The sequence below is a fragment of the Aythya marila genome, assembly GCF_965140915.1.
Source record: "Aythya marila genome assembly, chromosome: 3".
NCBI classification, from domain to species: Eukaryota; Metazoa; Chordata; class Aves; order Anseriformes; family Anatidae; genus Aythya; species Aythya marila.
This window is the reverse complement of record NC_139044.1, coordinates 32,635,125-32,655,713: the sequence shown is the minus strand read 5'-3', so window position 1 is coordinate 32,655,713 and position 20,589 is coordinate 32,635,125. Positions and strand designations below refer to the sequence as shown.

General features: G+C 38.7%; 1 protein-coding gene across 7 annotated transcripts in view; it reads right to left on the bottom strand.

Annotated features, from left to right (window-relative positions):
- Positions 1 to 20,589, bottom strand: part of LTBP1 (latent transforming growth factor beta binding protein 1) — a 201,373-nt gene that overhangs the window by 6,586 nt on the left and 174,198 nt on the right. For 6 of the 7 annotated variants that reach the window (XM_082756282.1, XM_082756283.1, XM_082756285.1 and 3 more), the window contains 5 exons: positions 18,545 to 18,727; positions 17,097 to 17,183; positions 13,739 to 13,867; positions 12,282 to 12,422; positions 9,752 to 9,922 (listed from right to left, as the gene is read on the bottom strand). In XM_082756282.1, coding sequence (XP_082612408.1) covers positions 9,752 to 9,922; positions 12,282 to 12,422; positions 13,739 to 13,867; positions 17,097 to 17,183; positions 18,545 to 18,727 — 711 coding nt within the window. The remainder of the gene's footprint in view (positions 1 to 9,751; positions 9,923 to 12,281; positions 12,423 to 13,738; positions 13,868 to 17,096; positions 17,184 to 18,544; positions 18,728 to 20,589) is intronic. The other variant, XM_082756284.1, reaches the window with a different exon arrangement.

Here is a 20,589-nt window from a genome sequence, read left to right as displayed (position 1 = left end):
GCTCCTCTGCAAACTGTTTCTTCAAACCGCAGGCTTAAGTGTTAATGCTGTTCAAAGTCTCCTTGGCTGCAAACTCGTCAAGGCAAGGGGAAAAGCACAGATGAAATAGTTACACTCTGATTTTCTGCCTCTCCCCTATAGCTCTAGACTACACAAGTTAAAATGTACCAAAATCTTCACTTGAGGTGTCAGAGCCCATGTCTGAAATGTTGGTGTACAGAGCTTGATTTTTTTTTAAATCCATTACCATTTACTAAAGAATATACAAGGCAATTTATCTGAAAATAGAAACTTTATGAAAATACAGCAATCCAGGTGCTTCTTTACACTTGCTACAGACTACTTACTTAGCATCTGATTCTGTGAAGACTGCCTGGTGTTCTGAGAATCAGGCAGAGCAAGGACGGGAAAGAAAACCACCAAAAGAGAGAGAGGAAAAAAAGCCCTAAGCAGATACAAAATCCAAGAATTGCAGATGGTTACAGAGCCAGAAACCTCATGCTGTGTTGAACTGTCCCAGACAGCAAATAGTCGGATAAATCCAGACTGCCTCTAGACAGTCCAGAGGACAGCCCCACTTGCTGCCCAGCATTGTTTTTTTGTTTTCACAGGTCGTACGTATCTCCTTCACCTGGGATGGTTTCATTTTGTACCAAAAAGAATGAGGTGCTCAAAAAGTCTGTTTGAATTCTGTGGCCAACAACCTGGCTCTTTTGAGAGCAAAACCTTGTGCTCTAAGGGCAAAGCTTGTCTGCATTTTGCAAAACTGTCACGGGTGCCTGTCCAAGTCTGCAAAATGAACTTGCCACAGAACTTAGAAATCCTTGTACATCTCACCACCTTCTGCTCCAAGTACAAGGTGATTTCCTCTGTTTTGCCCCTCCAGAGTATATTTATACACTATCTAGACAATCCTCCCTTCTTCCTGGTGAAAAAGGACACTGCAAACAGAGACACTCAAATGAAACAAAGCCATCATCAGAAAATAACTTATAACACATATTACCTACCTCCCTTAATGCATAGCCTCCCACCGTATGATCACAAACAGTTCTAGCAGCTGTCTAATAGCACCAGAAACACCGGTATTTTTACATCCTCTCATCTGATCCCAAATCACATCTGTATATGGGGACAGCTAGGTTACCATCTCAGACTGACTCTTCCATTGTTTTGTGTTGAGCTACTTAGAGCGCTCAGGAATTTTGACACGCACACAGTCAAAAGCTGTGCAGAAGTGTAAAAGTACATTCTCACAGATGCACTACTACAAAATATTAATTCAACTGGCCTGTGTGAAAGAAATGACCAAACAAAACCAGTCGGCAAACAGCAAGAGGACAAGGCAAGTAGATCTGAGGGATCGCTACTTCTTCCAGGTGAACGTGACCTTATGGAAAGGATTGCACAGAACCTGGAAACTGGCTTTTCAGATTACTCTCTGCTTGATTTGCTCTTCGTAAAAACAATAGTGGAAATTTTCCTCCTAAAGGAAGCAGTCAGAGAACATCTGCAAATCTATAGTGCTGGAGATCTCGTGTACATGACAGTAGGATAATTTGAAGATTGTGCAAGACTGTTTTATCTTGTGTGTTTGCCCACGGAATGTTGTTTATTATCTAAAGAAGAATAAAGAAATGTTGACAAAAGAAGCTTGTTTCCTGCCACACCAGTCTTTTGCCAGTCACATTCTGAATGTCTGCATTTTTAGGTCTCATTATAAGTAAATTAGTGGCTACAAAATGATGAAGAGCTGTTTTAGTGCATACTGTAAACTTTGCGTTTGTTGTAACTGTAATAGTCTGTTAACCTCTTGGAGCCTGTTATACTTAATTAACTATTTGTTAATGCAATCTGATCCTTTAATAAATTATACATTATCCGTACATGTAGCTTTCATACAGAAGCTCACAAAGCATTTAGTCTGAAGTCACTTTACAATGTATATGCCTATACTACCTATTTATAATTTATGTGCTTGTTTTGATACATACTGTGATGATTTTGAAGTTATAATAGTCTTTGAATACACTATGTTCTTTTTAGTTGTGCATGTAGTGTAAACTTTATCTCTTGTCTTTTATAATGCATCGATTCAGCTCCTAGGTGCTCAGGAGATAAACCCATGGAGAGCAACAGCAGAAATCATGAGCAGAAGAAATTCAGGACCAATAACAACATGCCACCTTGTTGTGTTTCTCTCTCTCTCTCTCTCTTTTTTTTTTTTTTTTTTTTCCCCAGCAAAGAAAAGGGTGGGCAGAGAGGAGAGTACAAAGACTGAAAGGCATTGGGAGGGACACATTCTGGAAAAATCATGAGAGCCAGTGTTTTGAACTAAGGTCAGCTAGAGACTTGGATGCTGGTAAAAACAAACTCGTTAGATTCCCCCTCTGGATGATAGAACAAGTTATGGCAAAACAGATGTGTACATATAATTTTTGTTGTTTTAAACTTTTACCCTTGCTGTGCTATGTTCCTACAGCTCAAAATAAAAATAGTACATTTTGGGTCACTGTGCTACACTGGTCACAGTTTTCCAGGGAAGAGAATTAAATGAACAGAGTGCTGGATTCATGGGTAAAAGCCCAAATAGTGCACGGAAAGTTGCAGCAAGTATACAAATGACAGAGCAGCCCAATGCTGCCCTGGGGAGATGACAAGAGGAGACGTGCATCAAGAAGGCAGTAAGGGGACAGCGAGCAAGGAAAAATCTGTATCTACCCCTGAATGACAAAAACATTTGAGCTGCCACAGAAATTAATGTTGACTTTCAAAATAGCCTTTCATGTAAAATAATAAAGTGTCTTCTGTAATGACAATCAATGGTATAACTTTTTCTAACAGGGATTCATTTTCTCTGCTAGCGCATCTTCGGGCTGTGATCAGTAATAATACAACTGCAGTTACAGAGGAAAAAAGGCTGTTTTTAATATGATTTAGTCTACGTTACCCCATGTGTTTCGGTGTTTTTCTCGTAACTTGAAAATGAAGCACTGAGATAGTTTATTGCATAATTTAGGACAGTTATTATAAAAGGAAGCTGATGTAGGCTTCCAAAAATGTAAAGGACATTTTCTAAGGCAGATGTGTACGCATAAAACAAGTGTGTTATGGGATTACAGCTAGATGCACATGCGTACTGGCACAGATGTTAGCCATAATTGGTGGTGAAAGCTAGGCTGATGAGACGACAAAACATAAATTGGAAGGATTGACCGCTTTTAGGTGCTTATTAGCACAAGTACAGCCGTGCAAATATGCATCTAATTTGTATATTGTTGTAACTGCACAGGCCTGTGTGGCCCTTATTCTCACCTGGAGGCCTAAAAATTCTAAACTCTCTATTTGGAAAAAATATTCTGCATTTCATGCATCTGCAATGAAATATTACACTAAAAAAACTTTTTTTTCTGACAAAACTGTGAAACAAATGCACCACAGCCAATCCTTCCTCCTGCCTATAAAGCAAGCTTTATTTCTGTTCCAGCTCCTCAGAACTGTCACCATCACACATACAAAAAAGGAGCTAAGGCTATCAACACCGTGGCAGTTCCTTCAAATTATTTAAAAATGCAACAGTTTTGCTATGTAAGAAATCACTGGAGAGACAGACAAAGCCAAGAAAGCATTTATTACATGTAATATATGCCCCTTCCCAATCAGAGGTTCTGGACATCAGTCTGAATAGGCTGAGTTTCTGCTCTCTCAGGAGATTGCATCATCTGTGAACCACAGCTGAAATATTTCTGCTCTACATTTAGACTGTGCTGTTTGATAATTTAGATAATTTCATCAATATCCTTTATAAAACATGATGAGGTTTGTAGTGGACAGCATTCATATATATACTACAACTTTTGGTACTCAAAAAAACGGGAAGGGTACCAGTCTTACAGGACTTTTTCATGAGAAAGGATGGATATTCGTGTCTTTGAATGAAGAAACTCTAAATGAAATTGCTGAGGAAAGCTCACAATGGATATAAAATTCTTGTTACAAGTAGAGGAGGTACCAACCTGATTATTTTAAAACCTCTGGGAAGTCACCTTACGTTCTTCAACTGAGGCTGCTCAAATTTCCTAAAACAAGTTTTTCTCCTATTGCTTGTGGGAGATGGTTAAAAGTTGTAGTAAGAGTCAAACTGTTTCTTCCATGGCTTTGAAAATGGCTTTCTGACTCCTTGCTGACTTAAATGTGTGCTTGGAATGTGAGGTTCCATGAGAAAAACCCTTCCAAAGCTATTCTGTGTATCCCTGCTAGACCTCTGAAAAAGCATCAAAAATCATCAACGGAAATGAAAGCAGCCAAAAATCTGCACAACTGAGTATAAGACTTTAAATATTCAAGACCCGATCGCTGTTATTTCTGTGCCCAAAAGGTAATTCATTTGTCCAGGATCCTTACCAGAAAGGAAGTAGGCACAATGCCATCCTAAATGGAAAGATGAACAATGGTCTCCAGAAATCAGCTCAGTGCCTCCCTGCTGATCTTTACCATCGTGAAAGAGTACAGATGGAAACTCATCATTTACACACATCAGTTTTCCCTGTACTTCAAGATCTTCATGAGTGACATTAGCCAGAACTCAGAGGGAACAACATGTTCTCATAATATGGAAGCTCAGCCCAGAACTAACTCACAGTGTTTACAAAGGATACACAAAATTCCATGCAACAAGAATGCAACCCAAACAATCTGTTCTGCCAGAAGGGGGTAAAGTTCAACCACCACATGTAGGCACCTCCAAGGGTCTGCACCTGAGTTCATCATCCAGTGTTCCTTCTTAGCCCATTGAAAGACACAACTATGTCTAGACTCCATTTCACCCTTAAGTAGATGTCTACAATGGGTCAGAGGAATCTAACCCTCAGGGTGCCTATTTCTCTTCTCTGATGGAAGAAGAAACTGGTACAGCCAACACACACGCAAGTTTCTGTATACAGAAAATGTGAAATTGGCCAAGAGAAATCCTACATTATGTAACAACCCAGACAATTCACATTTCCCACTACCCTCAGTAGTACTCCTGATCTGGGTTCTGCAAATGCTAGGGTGAAGATAAGGAGAAACTTTTAAGTGCAGCATGAGTATGCAGCAGTTCATTCTGTGATTCCTGGTCACAGAAAACATAGAATCAGAGAATCAGAGAATAGTTTGAGTTGGAAGGGACCTTAAAGATAATCTAGTTTCAACCCTCCTGCCATGGGCACGGATACTTTCAACCAGGAAGGTATCATCTCCTGTAACATCTACTGACTGGAGTTGTACTGCTGTCATTTCTGCAGATTGTCTGAACATAAAATGGTTCTAATAAAAACATGCAACCACAAAATACTAGAACTTAAAACATAAAGTAAAATGTATGTATAAGTTAAAAAAAGTAAACACACTGAAACTGAACAGTGGTGTCCTCTACAGGTGCCCAAGAATGTTTCCATTACATTACTTTAGTAATCAGACCACAAAGTTCTTAGTTATAGATGCAGTAGTGTATCCTCATCCTCACTAAATAGCTATTCAAATGTCTGTAAGAAATGCAGAACCCCAGTCCTACCACTTTTTTTTTCCATACCAGAACTTCTCCAGGCAGCTACCTACAGGGACGGAAGACGATGACATTCCCCTTAACAGACTGGTATATCTTTAGTTCACGGGCAGTAGTTCCACTTCTTTGCATTGTACGGGATCTACTGAAACAAAGGTGGTACTGCACTGCAAAAACAAACTCCAAGACAGGTTTCTGGAGATCATTTTACAAATATAAAAACAGACAGTCTCCATAAATTAAACACTGACCCTGGCACACTACCTTACTCAACATTTTCTAACTCTCACTTGTATCTTCCTCCCTTCAAATTTACTGTACCCTGAAGCAATAAACCTTTTGTAAAATCCATTCCTCTAAGGGTGTTGCAGGAGCTTCGGGAGACTCAGCAAGTATTTAATGCAGGTGTTACATGTTCAGGTTAACATGAGATGTGTATGGACTAATTCTAGATTCCATATTTTTTCAGTCTTGGCCTGTTGCTCTGTTTTTTGGCATGGATACTTTGACTCAGCTGCTAAACCCACTGGAGTCTGTCCTGTTGCCAGTTACTTGAGCATGGACTCCATATGGAGACCATTGGGTCTCACAACGCTAACAGTAGATTGAACAAGGAAGCAGAATTTCTGAAGGCAGGTTGGCCAACAGGATTTTTTTTGAGGATGGTTGCAATGAAGAAAGGATGCTTTGCTTTCGTTATCTAGAACAAAAAACATCCAAGTTTCCAAGCTTCTTCAATCTGTCAATTATTAGAGATTGCAAAGGGCACATAAAACCCCAAATAGGTTATTAAGAAATCCAGAGATTTCTTTAAAGATAATTACTAAAAGTTCTTTGGGCAAGTTCAGTCTAAGAACACAGTAATCCCAGAAAGAGTACTTCTCAGTACCTAACTTTTAGGTATTGGATATAATCCGTGAAAGCCTTTATCTATAATATAATGATATCATAATATTGCAATGTTAGAACCAATGTAACTGAAATCCATCTGTCCTCGCTTCTTTCTTCTAATGACAAGAAGGCCTACCCTGCAAAATTGTTAGGACAAGTAAGATGTGCTCAATCACGTCACTACAGTTGATGTTTGCACTATTTTGATCAGGATTTTGAACTAGCATTTTAAGTTTGTTCTTTGATGGTGTTACCAAAACACTTATTGGCCTTACTGTTGGAAAGATGTTGCTGTTCAGTTCCAATACTTAAATTGGTGCTAATTCTTGTTTCAGGCTCTGCATATTTAGTGTTATTTTCAAGGGGATTTTTTTGATTAAGCACCAGAACATATAATTCCCACTTGTAGTTTTCAGAAATGCAAGCAATATATAAATTCAATTTTCATGCTGTTGAATGGCTGGATATCTTTTTCATTTATATGAATCAACTCTTATATAAGCCCTTTATCTTCCCACCCATTTTATGCTGGATACTATTCAAACAGGACATTGAGATCTTGTAATGAGATATGAAAGAGCATTCAAAAAAAGCTGGGACACAAATTATTAAAACATTAATTTGTTTTAGAAGGGACTTGAAGATGTATCACTCACGGCTGTAGCACTATATTTCCTTCTAAATGCAACATCTAGATCCTCACACACAAGATTAAGATATCTGTATCTTTCTAACTACAACATCTTAATTATCTTACATGGACAGAGTACAAACAAGGTAAAAAGAAACCACAGATCAGTGAACGATTTCTTCTACAATCTAACCCATTTCATGGTGAAACTCTTCCAGTGATAACACTTTTTTCATCCTCAGACCTTCTTTAACATGTGTCACAAATCTTCAGAATGCCCCTAACTTGGGAAGTAAGCAAACACCTTCGGTAGTAAATCTGGCCAACACAATACACAAATATTTGAAAATGGAGAAATTCCAGGTTTCCCAGCCAGGACTTGAACCTGTGACCTGCTGGCCTGGAGGTGTGAAAGCACTCTTTCGAGCCAATGATATCACTTTAAGCGCTACAAACTGAAGACATGTCAAATGAATCATTTATTCAGTTCAGTCAGCTTCAAATATTTCTTGGTTAATGGTCCTGAAAACACAGAATTTTCCAGGTTTCTGTGTGCACATGCACACATGTGAGAGGACACATGAGCATACACCACTTATACTAAGAAATGCAAGCTTATACATGCTTTTTCTGACATACTGAAGATTCAATATGTTTCTGTTCTTTTTATCTCTCTATATTCCAATTTGTAATAATGACTTAAATTATCTGGAATCAAAATATGCCTTATAGTTTCATTTAAAGCAGATATTTTTCAATGTGCATTAAAGCTTCACATAAAAATGATCAGGTCTGGGGGATGAAGAATTTAATGCCCAACATAACACTCTTCAGCTTTGAGGATCCTCCAAGTGATATTTAGCTTCATGTTACTCATCATGATCCTTCACACCATTTTTTTAACGAATTGCTTACGTTCCTTCATAGAGCTAGTTGGGATTTGCACCCCACTGTTGTCACAGAGCTGCTGCTCCAGAATCATTTGGATTCTGAATGGATCAAAACCCATCTAATGTCAAGCCTAAATGCGTTCAGACTGAACTTGACTATCCTGATAGTCATCCTCTGCTCTTTTTCAGATTTATCCTAATTTTCATTTAACTAGCTAGAAATCTTCAGAACCACGTCTACTATCTACTTGAGCTCTCTCTGCTAGAAACAGCTTCTCGTACTTCTCTCAGGATATTTAACATTTCATTCCATTTCCATTGTTATTCTGTTAGGTGTAGTAATTCCATGTCTGCAAATGTCCCCCTGTAAGATTTGTTCTGACAAAGATATTTCAGAGATTTCCATATCTTATAAATCCAGCTATTGACATTCTGTTTTTATTCTTCAGTCTCTTTCAGGGGTGAACCAGTTACGCTAGCCAACAACATCAAAATCAGACTTTTTTCAGTTGCTGTACTTCCAAAGCAAACTCAAACAAGCAAAGACATATATGAGCAGGTTCAAGGACCTTGCAAGTAAATTATAAAAACATAAAACCCAAGAAGACACAAGCACAGCCATATTAATACTTTGCTGAGCTTCTCCATGCAGTTATAACTCCAGAGTTTTCACTACAAGTGAAACACGTAGAGCTATAGCCACAACATGATGGTTACATGCGCCCAAATAAAAATCCAGTATGATCAAAATAAAATGCTTTACTAGTGCAGCATGCTATTCCTACCCAGAAAACTGTATTCCTGAAAGACATCCCTGTAGTAAGAAAGCTACATCCAAACTAGGCCTTGAAATAGTTTATATGGGTGATGAAGTTACACTGCTTCCACACAGGTTAGTATGGTGCCAGACTCTGCATACCAAAACTGTTAAAGGTACTAAAACATCATCTCAGGCACAGTGACATACAACTGGTCTCTTCTCCTTTCTGCAGCTCACTGAAAAGAGTCCAGGTGTCAATAACAACATTTCTCTCTGTATCCATTTAGCTTTTGCAGTCACCACGAGAAACAACTTCTACTTGATGTGTCTTGGAACAATGTCTAATTTCTAAATGCTAAAACAAAATATAATCACTTAAAAATATGACTGTTAGTCAGCTTGTGCTCCAAAATATTCGGTCCTTACTGGTACTCCATTTCCCTCATCTTAAACTGCTCGTCTATACATTTCACAATAATTGAGCATATAACCATATAATAACAACCCTTTCTTTGATTTAGTGATTCTAAACCACAGGTCAGCAAATCCTTATCAGGCAAACGTATCTATTTGCATCCAGCCTGGCAGAACATCACACTGAAAATGCATCTGTATGTATAATGCCAGCAAAAAAACTGGAAATGTTTATTTAGCTTGTTGAGTTATTAGCGTGTGTGTGCATATGAACTGTGTCTGTATTTTCAGAGGTAGTTTTTAATTTGTCAGTCACAGTAAGGAATTGTGCTACCCTTAAAATGACCTCTTATTTTCACCAGGGTCCTAATTGCCAATCGCTGACAGATCCACCTGAAAAAATTGGGTCCCATAAATGTCAAAAAATAAAAGTAGCTACATTTTAAAAATCTGGACTGTAATGACTTCCCTTAACTAGTGAGCACAATTTCCATTACTTCTTGAAGCATTTGGGGTTTTTTATTCTTTCTTATGATATTAGCCTATGTATAAATTCAAGGGATTAAACTGATGAAGTATTTCAGAATTCATTCCAAGAATTGAAATGTCCGTTTCCTTACCTGACTCCTTCATAGGACACAAGGCGCACTGCATGCCCCAGGCTTCACCATACAAGCAACAGCACTCAGTGTACGTAGTCTGCTTTCCAACCAGAGGTCGACTACAAACAAAATCATCGCTTAGATGCTGCCAGCAAAGATCCTGGTAGACCTCAGTTTCTTCAGTTTGTTCTGATGGAGAAGACAGCATCACATTATCTTTGCAGCACTGTTATTTAAAAAGATACTGGCTAACACAACATTTTCTAAACAGAGGTTAGAGATTAACCTAGCTTTAACTTCTCATGAATCCAAGACTAGACAAATTTCATTAAATACAAATTTAAGCTTAGAAGTCATGACCATTTCTAAATGCTTTGTAACTCATTCCTTGAGTGTTCAGCATTGCAAAAATCTTAAAATGTTCTGATTTTTCAGTGGCAATATTAGGTCAATTTAAAAGCACATTAGGTTGGATACCCAAAAACGAAAACTTCCTAAATCTGTAGTCAGTGCTGAACGCTTAACACTGACTCAGCTCTGCTCTCATGGAAGTTTTGCACAGCTCTACAAAAGCAGTGTTAGGACAGAGGTAGGTATTTGGGAAACTCCATCCACGGAATAACCCTTTAAAAATTGTTATTTTGCTTTTCTTATATGGCTGGCAATGGCAACAGAAGGAGCTGTTACTGCTGGGGCAGAGCTGAAAAATCTTACATGGGCTCAAGAGGAGACTGGACAAATACTCGGAAGAGACTCCCAATAACTGAGCACACAAACTGCCTCAGACTCAGGAAATCCCCTCAGCTGAAAACAGCCGGAGGCTGGGAGAGTGCTGGGGAGGGTGAGGGGAAGCATTATTTATCTGCTGTGCTGGTCCCTAATCGGCTGCTTATAGCTATTGTTAGAGACAGAATACTGCTGTGAGCTACTGTCACATTCTTACAAACATGAACAAAAACATGTATTTTTGTCAAAGCTGGAATATTTCAGAGGCATACTAGTTCTGACAAATTTCTCAGTAGGAACAATTCCCAGTCCCAGCACTCTCTGATCACTGCTGATCAGAGAGAGAGGAACTGAAAACTTAATCTTCTACTTGGGAAGTAAACACCGCAGCACAATTGTTTTGTAAAAACATCTAAAAGGTTTTGATTTTGTTCCAACATGCAATGAAAAATAAGTGTTGTCACAAACCAGGAGTCTGTTTTGTCTGGCCAAATGTTTTAAACTGCATTTTTACATGATGCTGCAACAAGATGCAGTGGAGCATGGGTAAATAGAGAATTGAAACCTACAGTGTGTTGTTCTGCAAGTGCAAAGGTTACCAGAATGTAGATAGATATTCTGCTAACAACTTGCCAGAACACACAGTGATGAGCAGCAGCGGTTCCCTGCAGCCAACTCCAAATTCTGCTGGCAGCAAAGGAACCAGCCTGTGTCCTCTTCTGTGGTAGGGAGGACAGTGCCAGTGCTGATACAAGGTTTGAGTGCTTTGAGCTGGGTGAGAAGATCATTGCTGTATTGGCCTCAGTGTAGCATGATGGAGACCCTTTAGGCCCTTACATTCTCCTTCAAATCCTATTTGAAGCCAAAGAACAATCTTGCTCTTGCTTTGTTTAACTGAAGACTGAACAATAAAAGTGCTGTAATTCTTTCACTGTTTTGGGCAAGAGGATGACCATATTGCTCCTCAAAATTACAATTCTATAATTTGGAGTGACTAAAGCAGCATTTGATCCGTATTCACATTTCTTTTCACAGAAGCATCTGAGGAAAATGCAAAGAGGGTAGCAGAGGTCTGGATTATGACTATACAATGCCAGTATTTATCAAACACATTATAATGTTTCTTCCAAAGTTAAGCGTGGCATAGACTAAGCTGTACAGACTGTGAAATGCTCTGGATTTCTGAAATGTTTCTAAGATTCTCAGAATATGTATCTTTTTTTTTTTTTTTTCCTGAAATCAACATCTGCTGAAATTAAAAGAACGAGAAATAACTTTATTTAAATAGTGTTGTTGCAGCTCACAGCTTGAAAATATGAGCTTGATATACATAAAATATTAATCAATTGAAAGCACAGATATAATTTTAGCTATTTTCTTTTATACCCTGTTATTCCTGGTTTTATTCCTTCCTTTGGTAAAAGCATGCACTCACTCTGAATTGAATCTCCAGAGTTAGCCCACAGCCAAACCCCAGGAGACATCAGGCAGGCTACACCTCTTTACCTACAAGGCTAGAAGAGACAGATGCAGAGCTAGTGAATCAGCAACTGAAGACTCCCCAGCGCAAGCCTGATCTCTATTAATACTTCCAACAATGTTCTGTCTCTATTGGCAAGGTGGAACCCTGTGGAATCCTACATCATGATGCTTTCTGGATCAACAGGTGATGGTTCAAGCACTGCCTTCCAAAATCCTCTTAGGAAAAAAAGACTAGGCTCATCCAAAACAGCCCAGTCTGAGCTTACTGGGTTCTGTAGCCATGTCAGCACCACCTCGTGGAGGTGTACTCACTCCAGGAATATATATAATGGGGTCATACCACTTGAATCTGCTGGTCTGATGCACCGCTTTTCTGTTGCGTCCAAAATCATTGGGTGTGTACAGAAACAGTTGTAAGATCCTTCTGTGTTAATGCACTGGCCATCAATACAGCTGTTTGGGTCCTGACATTCATCCGTGTCTTTAAAATGGAAGGAAATGTATCAAGGAAAGCCAGCACAAAGCAGTCCCATTGTGTTAATCAGTGTTTATATTTTCTTATATTAGGAGCAGATTTCCCTACATGTCTTCTGTTAATTATCACAAATATCAATTGCTGGCAGCAAACTCCTGCCTGTGCCCATGGAGAAGGACAGACAGATCAGCAGGATGCTGACCTCTAATCCTCAAAAACTAGGGAGCATCTGGATGAGGAGGCTTGCTGTGGTAGTAGTGCCAGGCATATCCTGCATCCAGCACAGCTGCAACTGGTTCCCAAGTTCCTATCCCCTTAGGACAGTACCAGCAGGCATTAGAGGTAGGCATGATCTCTGAGAGTTTTCATGAGCTCAATGGGAGAAAGGATTGACTTATCTGGCTACAATACTTCTATTCCTTAGTTTGGGTTGGAGAAGAAAAGCAGAGATTTAGTCCAAAGGGAATAGCAGACCATTTTACTTAAAATAAATTAAATCAGAAAACAAAACCAAAACCAACCAACCTTTGTAAAGAATAATCTTAAACCCAATAACCTTAAACTATTATTGTGGTTGCAAAAATTACTTCCTTTTATTATGCTATTGTGCACATTATGCGTGGTTTTCTGCTTACAAAGCAAAAGCCAGGGTCACAGTTATGAACAGTTTTCAGTTGAATACCTGAACCAATGGAGTACAAGGTTATGCAGACTAAATTGAACTCATCAGTGACCTAAACTGTAATTTCACATTGCATGTTAACTCCTTGTGGAAAATAATCTGTCCTTGAAAAAAATACCTGTGTTAATTTGATGTATTATACTAAAAACAGCACACTTACCAAGTGTAAGGTAGGCTCACAACACACTGTCTTGCACTGCTCACCCCGTGTACAAAGAACAGAAGGCTAAACTGGCAGAGTGAAGCAGCAGTATGTATATAAGGAGGGAGCCACCTCCAATCGCTCTGTTGCCTGCCTAAAGGCTGGTAGCAGCTCCATGCTTTGCACTCAAGGGAGCACAAGGGACTGCTCTGGAGGTGCAAGCTCCTGGGAACAATTTGCTGAAAAAGGAAGCAAATAAAGCAAACTCTGCTCTACATGCCATTGCCATGTCAGCCTGAATTGCTGCCCAGCCAAGCAGACGGGAAGGGAAATGACCCAGTGCCTCTTTAAAAGCTGCTACTACAGGAGTTTGGAGGCCCTGTGTTCCTCCCCTTACTGGGCGTACCACAGTTCTGATGGGAATTCTGCTGTACAAATCTGCTTGTTTTGCCCATCTGCATACCATTACAGTGACAAGACCACTTTAAATAAACTTACCAAAGCACTGGAGCTTAACAGGGTCATAGTACGTGCCCTGTTTGCAGTAGCACTCATAACCTGGCTGCGTATTCAAACAGAAGCCATTTTTACAGATTTCTTCTCCAAAGAGCTGGCATTCATCAGCATCTGTGAAGAAAACATTAAAAGCTGCATTATCATAATTAGCATGAGGCCATGCAGAGGAGCAAGATGGAATAAAGCCTATACATGTCTTCATTTAAGCAAACAATACTGTAAACAGAGGGCTCCAGCAGCACCGATATCCACAGAAAAAAACAAACATGGTATGGAAGTGGTAATGGTATGCAGACAGCATGGAAAAGGGAAAACTGGCAGACCACGACTTTCTCTTGTCAGAATAACTCTTGTGGCACACACACAGTAGATAAACTGCCTACAGGACAGAGCAGAGCCTGTGCCAGTGGGAGAGCCTGCAGGTCCCGTCTTCCCTTTGGTACCACATCACTCTTAGCTCCAAGCAAAACATATTAAGACCATGTCTGGGCCTCTATCTTCCAATATTAGCGTTAGGTCAGAGGTTGGACTCGATGATCTTGAGGTCTCTTCCAACCTAGAAATTCTGTGATTCTGTGATTCTGTGAAATCACATCACCTAACTACAAAACTAACTAAGCAGTTATGCTTAGGGACTTTGTGACTGCTTTTCTCTCTCCATGCAGTTTGGCAATTGCTGTGCGTGGTGGAGAATCTTCAAATATGTACTGCTTGTGACTTTGTTTTTCAGACCTGTGTAAAATAGTTCAATGGAGGCTTCCCACCACATAGGAATAACTGTGTCTATTGCTAAATGTAAGGCTGCAGCTACTAGAGCCACCAAGTGACAGCTGACAATCTATCACAGTTTCAAATGAGGCTAAACGTTTTCAGGGAGGTTTCACATCAACTCCATGCCAGCTCATACATACCTTTTCACAGTTGTACACATTTTTTCCCAGCCTTGTATTTATGTATTTGTTACTGCTGGAATTCCATTCACTTCCTTTTTCCAACCTACTTTCATTTGCTAGACTTATTTGCTAGAATATTCTGCTAAAACTAGGCTGGTATTAAAAATGGCAAAAAAAAAAAAAAAAAAAAAAAGCAGAGTGTGATTCTCCTCTCAATACCAACTGTCTCATTCCACAGCCTTCTATAGACTATTCACCATTTACTCTGGGGCAGTATAGATTTTAGCCCCAAACTGTCATTTCCAGCTCTACAGAAGTTTTAAAAGTGAACTATTCAAATGCTTAGTTCCCCAGAAGAACTGAAAGAGCTATAAAGCTATTTATCTTTATAGTCCCTCTTTGGGGACTAAGTCACTAAGCCACTAAGTGGCTTCAAACATCAAATATTTTTTGTTACGCTTGACCATTTAGCAGCAAGAACAATGCAAAGATTAAATAGAAATGTTATTTGCTGCATGTCTGTCTTTTTGCAATGGAATAAGGGTATGTGTCTGGGGAAACGTGGGAGAACCTGAGAGTGAATTCAAGGAAGGCTAGCTGACTCTACTTCTGATAGATAATGTCAAATAAGAAAATAGGAGTTGGTCCTACAAGCAGAAGCTTACAGACAAAAGCAACAGAAACATGAGTTAGAGTAACAGAGAAGTATCAAATTACTAAAAGTACTTGTCCATTTATTGTCTGTCCTCTGTGCCGTTCCTAAGGTTATTACAAAATAAACTTATTGAAAACAGAAAAAGTCTTATTATGGCAAGGATTTGTTGAAGATATTTCCAGATGCAGTATTTCCACACTTCAGTATTTACAGCAGCTAGAGATATTATCAACCCTGAGGTAGCACAACAAAATCAATGCAGATTTTGTCTTAGATACATTTGGACAACCTGCGCACATAGCATGTCCCAAATCCCCACTGCAAAGATTATACAGAAATCTCTATAGAGATAAATAACACATTTAAATAATCCCCAAATAGAAATACTCTCAGAGAATATTAGGTCCCTCAAGAGCAGCTATGTGACAGTGTCCTGACTCATCTAGATGTAAACTGTCAGCCTAGCAAACACTCGCCCCTGCTGCCATCCATCTCAGGTCTGCCGTCATCCCATGACACTTTTTCTTTTACCCCATCTAAGCTAGAGGACAAACAGACACCTCCAGAGAGTGGAGGTCTTACATGAGCACCCTATTTAAACACCCACATGAGTCTGAATGAATTTGTCTATTAGTGCCTTATAATCTTTAGAATCTTTTTCAAGTTCCTGCAAGGTAAGGAAGTAGAATTTTCCTCATTTTGTAAAAAGCAAGGCAAGGCGTAAATAAATAGTTGATGAGAATAACACAGAAAGATATAAGTAGGGCAGAGAACTGAACTTAGCCATGGTCAGCTCAGTAACTGGATAGGAAAACTGACCTAAGAGTGTCCTAGTCAGTGAGGAAGGGTATTTCAAAAAAAGTACACATAAAAATCATTAGGAAAAAAGTCTTTTCAGTCCTACCAGTTTTTGTCATCTCTCAGAATTAGGTCTGACTGTCATTTAGCCAGAAGCAACTCTGAAAAATGTTTATCTATCAACCACGTGATAATATGCCTCTACTAATACTACACTTTTTAAAATAGCAATTTTTACTGCATATTTATGTGATGTGAATACATAGTAACTTCTACTAAAGTTTTTGATTTGTAAAACAGCGATTCTAGTAGGTACAAATGTATAAAATGTGTATACTTTTTTTAAGATACTGTAACTACTATGTAACCCAAAGGCAATATGTTGATTTCATTTTAGCTAATAAATGCAGTGTATTTACACCATATGCTGAGGAAAAATAATTTCACTGATTATTTATATGGATTGCTACTTCTCAAACTTAAAAAGGAATTTCACTGATCTAGCTCTTCCTCTTAGTGATGCCAACTCCCCTTTGTCCGCACCCACAGACTCTGTCACTCACATTTCCCTAGTCTTTTGTTCATTAAGTTCTGTAATGAAAATGCCATTGCTACAATTCTCTTCAGTTTTTATATTCATCCTCACTTGTAGGTCTAATGTTTAACACCACTTTCTCTCTCCCAACTCATTTATCTACAGATTTGCATTCATAGATTTTCATATGGAAATGAGTATTTGAGGTTTGCAGAATCAGCACCTATTCTGACGGTCTGTAGCACTTACCATAAATTAAACCAGAATATTACAGAGACTGTGCAATTAATATTCTAACTGTCCATCAAACAGTGATTTTCAGTAATGTTTCATATCACAAGCTGGTTTTATCACCTTATAAAATTTGAATAAATATGTTTACTTTGCTGGCTCACATTTCTAGTCAATCAACTACCAGAACTTCTGAAATAATTAAACTTAATACAAGTCAGTACTGACCTTTGTAATTCTCAGCAAGAAGCCCGTAAGATGATTCTCCAGAGGGAATGAAACCTTTCCCTTCAGGACACAAATCAGTAAATTCAGCTAGGAGAGAAGGAGAGAAAAAACATATGCTGTTCAGAAAGTTACTTGTGTACATGTGTTACATGTGTGTTTCAGGGTAGTCTGAGAAACCTGAGGCAATCTTTTGCCTTATTCACATCTATCAAGCAGTCATGCACACCTTTAGATAAACAGGGGATGTTGGTCATAGAATCATAAAGGTTGGAACAGACCTCCAAGATCATCTGGTCCAACCATCCACTTACCACCCAACTTTCCCCTCCTCTGAGTTTGCAAAGGTAGCTTTGAAAAGCAGAGTTAGGGAACCCAAACATCACAGAGCTCCAAGGAAACTAGTTTCCCTTTGCTTTGTGGCAGGAGAATATAATCCCTGCTGTGTTTCATGGTGCTCTGCAGTTATAACAATACCAGTAGCCAGATTATCTTAATTAAAGCTAGCATGGGCCTTTCTGAGCTATACTGCAAGCTGCAATCTAGACATACCCCAACTGAGATACAAGCCCCTTTGCACATTCTTCAGGCCTTAAACAGGGAAAACACTAATTAACTGCAACAGGAGAACATGGTGTCAATTACAGAAGGAAATTAAAGCATCTTGGAGGCTCTACAGAGTCAAGTAATCCTAGCCAAGCAGAGAGAATCTTTTCTTAACACATTTCACTACAGTTTTAGTGATTTTAAACTACAGTTACAACAGGAACTAAACAAGATGATACATATATGTGAAAAGTAATTTTTAGTGTTTAATCCCAAAAAGTTTACACATGTTCTCTTACATGATTTCTTCCAGCTGGATACTGAATTTCAGCCATCATTGTTTATGTTTCAAGTACTGTTTTCAATATTTGTGACAACTATAGTATGGCTATGTTTTTCTAATTTAATATTTAGAGATTAAACAATGGTCTGCAGACAACATGATTAACTGTATTGGTCAGTAAGTAGCAAAATGTAAAACTAATGTCATAATATACATCAGTATTTCATAGTGGTGTAGAAACAACAGTACAAAGAATAACTGCAGACTCAAAAACATTGTAATGGTTACCTTTGTTTTCCAGCTTGTGGGAAAAATCTAACTAAAATGTCACTAAAGCATCTGGAAAAGCCTTTTGTGACAATCCATCTTTGTTTAAAATCAGTTGGAGATAATGTTGCCCAGTAACAGGGCACTTTTCTCCCTCGGGTAACTGCAGTGAAGCCAGTGGATTTACACCAGATATGAAGTATTCCTACTGACTTTTCCTCTGTGAAAGTCTCCACCGGATAAGTCATGTCTATATTTTACAAAATATGGGATTTAATGGGTAAGCCTTCTCTGATGGCAAAGCATAAACACAATGCTTCAAAATTTTACAAATGGATAGACAGCTTCCTCTTACCAGTTCCAAAGACAGGGCATGGAAAGATTTCACAGTTGTCACCCCAGCCAGCACCCAAAGTACAGCAGCATTCCTGTTTGGTTACATTAGATGTAAGCACGTTGTCACAGAAATTAGCATCATTCAGATTGTAGTAGCACTCCTTCTTTCCATCTTCATGTTGATCGGCCTCTATTGGCAATTCTAAAAGAGAAAAGAGAATAACTATGTAAGATAACATGTGAAATACATCCTTTTTATAGGAGAATCAGGAGAGCCATAATACCCCTGCAGTTCACCACAGTGAAGAGCAGCATTGTCTAGTTAAGAAAATAGTTAAGCACAAATTTTGGTTTAAACTTTTTGTTCTTAGTAAGAATGATAGGAATTTATAACAGTTCTTTTCCAGACTTATTCTCCAACTTGACCAAAAATGGAACTCTTCACATTTGCACTTTTTCCACTTTCAAGTGATGCATGAAACTACCTGCTATCATGCTTAAGTACCTAACTATCGCGTCCAACATGATGCTTTCCATGTATGAATCTTGAAGCCCTTCAAAGAGGTGAGCAAACCTTACAACCTCATTTTACAGATAAAGGAGCTAAGATGCAAACTGAAAAGGATGGATTCTCAAAAGAATTAATATTTCCTTTTAATTTAACTGGAAAGAAAGCACACTCCACACTTGAAAACAAGGTCTTTTATGATTTTCACAAAAGTAACCGTGAAACACATCATAAGTAGAGGAATATAATGCAGATGTTGAGTTAACTGACTCTGTGCTTTATTTTAAAATAGGCTTTACAGGCACCCAGCCAAGAAACAGTATTTTCTGCCTTTTGCAGTTCAGTGGGTCCTCTGATGGTAAATGCAAGGACTGGAGGTAAAATACTCTTTTCCCATAGATCCAAACAACAAACAAACAAACAAACCCTATTAATGGTCAAAGACCTGTCTAAACAAGATGCTCCTTAAGTACATGAAGGAGTGAGTTGGAAAAGAAACACATAGTTAAAGCTTCTATATGTGCAGAATCCTGCCAATCTAACCTTGCACTTCCACAAAAGTTTTCCGCAAGAGCTCAGAAGTAGAAACTATCACATAGGATTGTTATTCAAACCTAATGAATATGAAAAACTTTTCATAAGCCATCCATGAGGTAACAGAGTTGCTTATATTTGTTAATCAAAACCAAAACTTTGTTCAGGAGCTTTAGATAAATTTTGAGGTGACTGGTTCATTTCCTTTTCTTTTGGGAAATTCTTTATGTCTAGCACTTAACAATTTTTTTTTCATAAAAACCTACTACAAATTATTGCATGTTGTATGATTTTCCGTTTGAGATTTGTTCATTTCTTCTCAGCCTGTTGCACAATATAGCAAGCAGCAGACAGTAACACATGTCCAGGTGGGAATTAAAACTATTTTACACCTGAGTGACAGTGTGTTTCAAAATGCTAGAGTAGCAGTAAGACCCAAACAGTTGTGGCACATACTCCACCTTTGCCTTGCAGCTCTTTTTAAGAAAATATTCAAGGCTGGCCAGCCTAGCTGGGAGTACCACTGCATCTGCTCCTCCCTCTGGCTGTCTCATGGAGGTAAAGCTCAGGCTCTCTATGCCAGATACAGAATTGGTCTTTTCTCTAGTCCCATCCACATTAAAAATAATGGCTGTGAGGTGGGAACTTGAAGGTGGTGATTGTGATTGTCCAACAGATACGAAAGGAATTGGATGAACTCCAGCTCATTACCTCAGGCCTGTTATCCCTGCCCACCCTCATTTCCCCAAGCTGATGAGGCAAGGCAACTTTACTGAGCATGCAAATACTAGATTCATTTTGAGAAAAGCAGGTTTAAAAATGCCAGTATGATTGCCTATTATTGCACTTTAATAGAATGAACGTGTGTAATAGTTCTTTGGGCTTCTCATTCCAAACAGACAATTGGATTTATTTCTATTTTCCTCAGAAAAGTGACTGTGTCTGTTTTTGGAGATTGAGGGGCTGGCAGACACCTCCATTCAAATTTAGTACAATGTTGCCACCTACAAGGCAAATTTTCC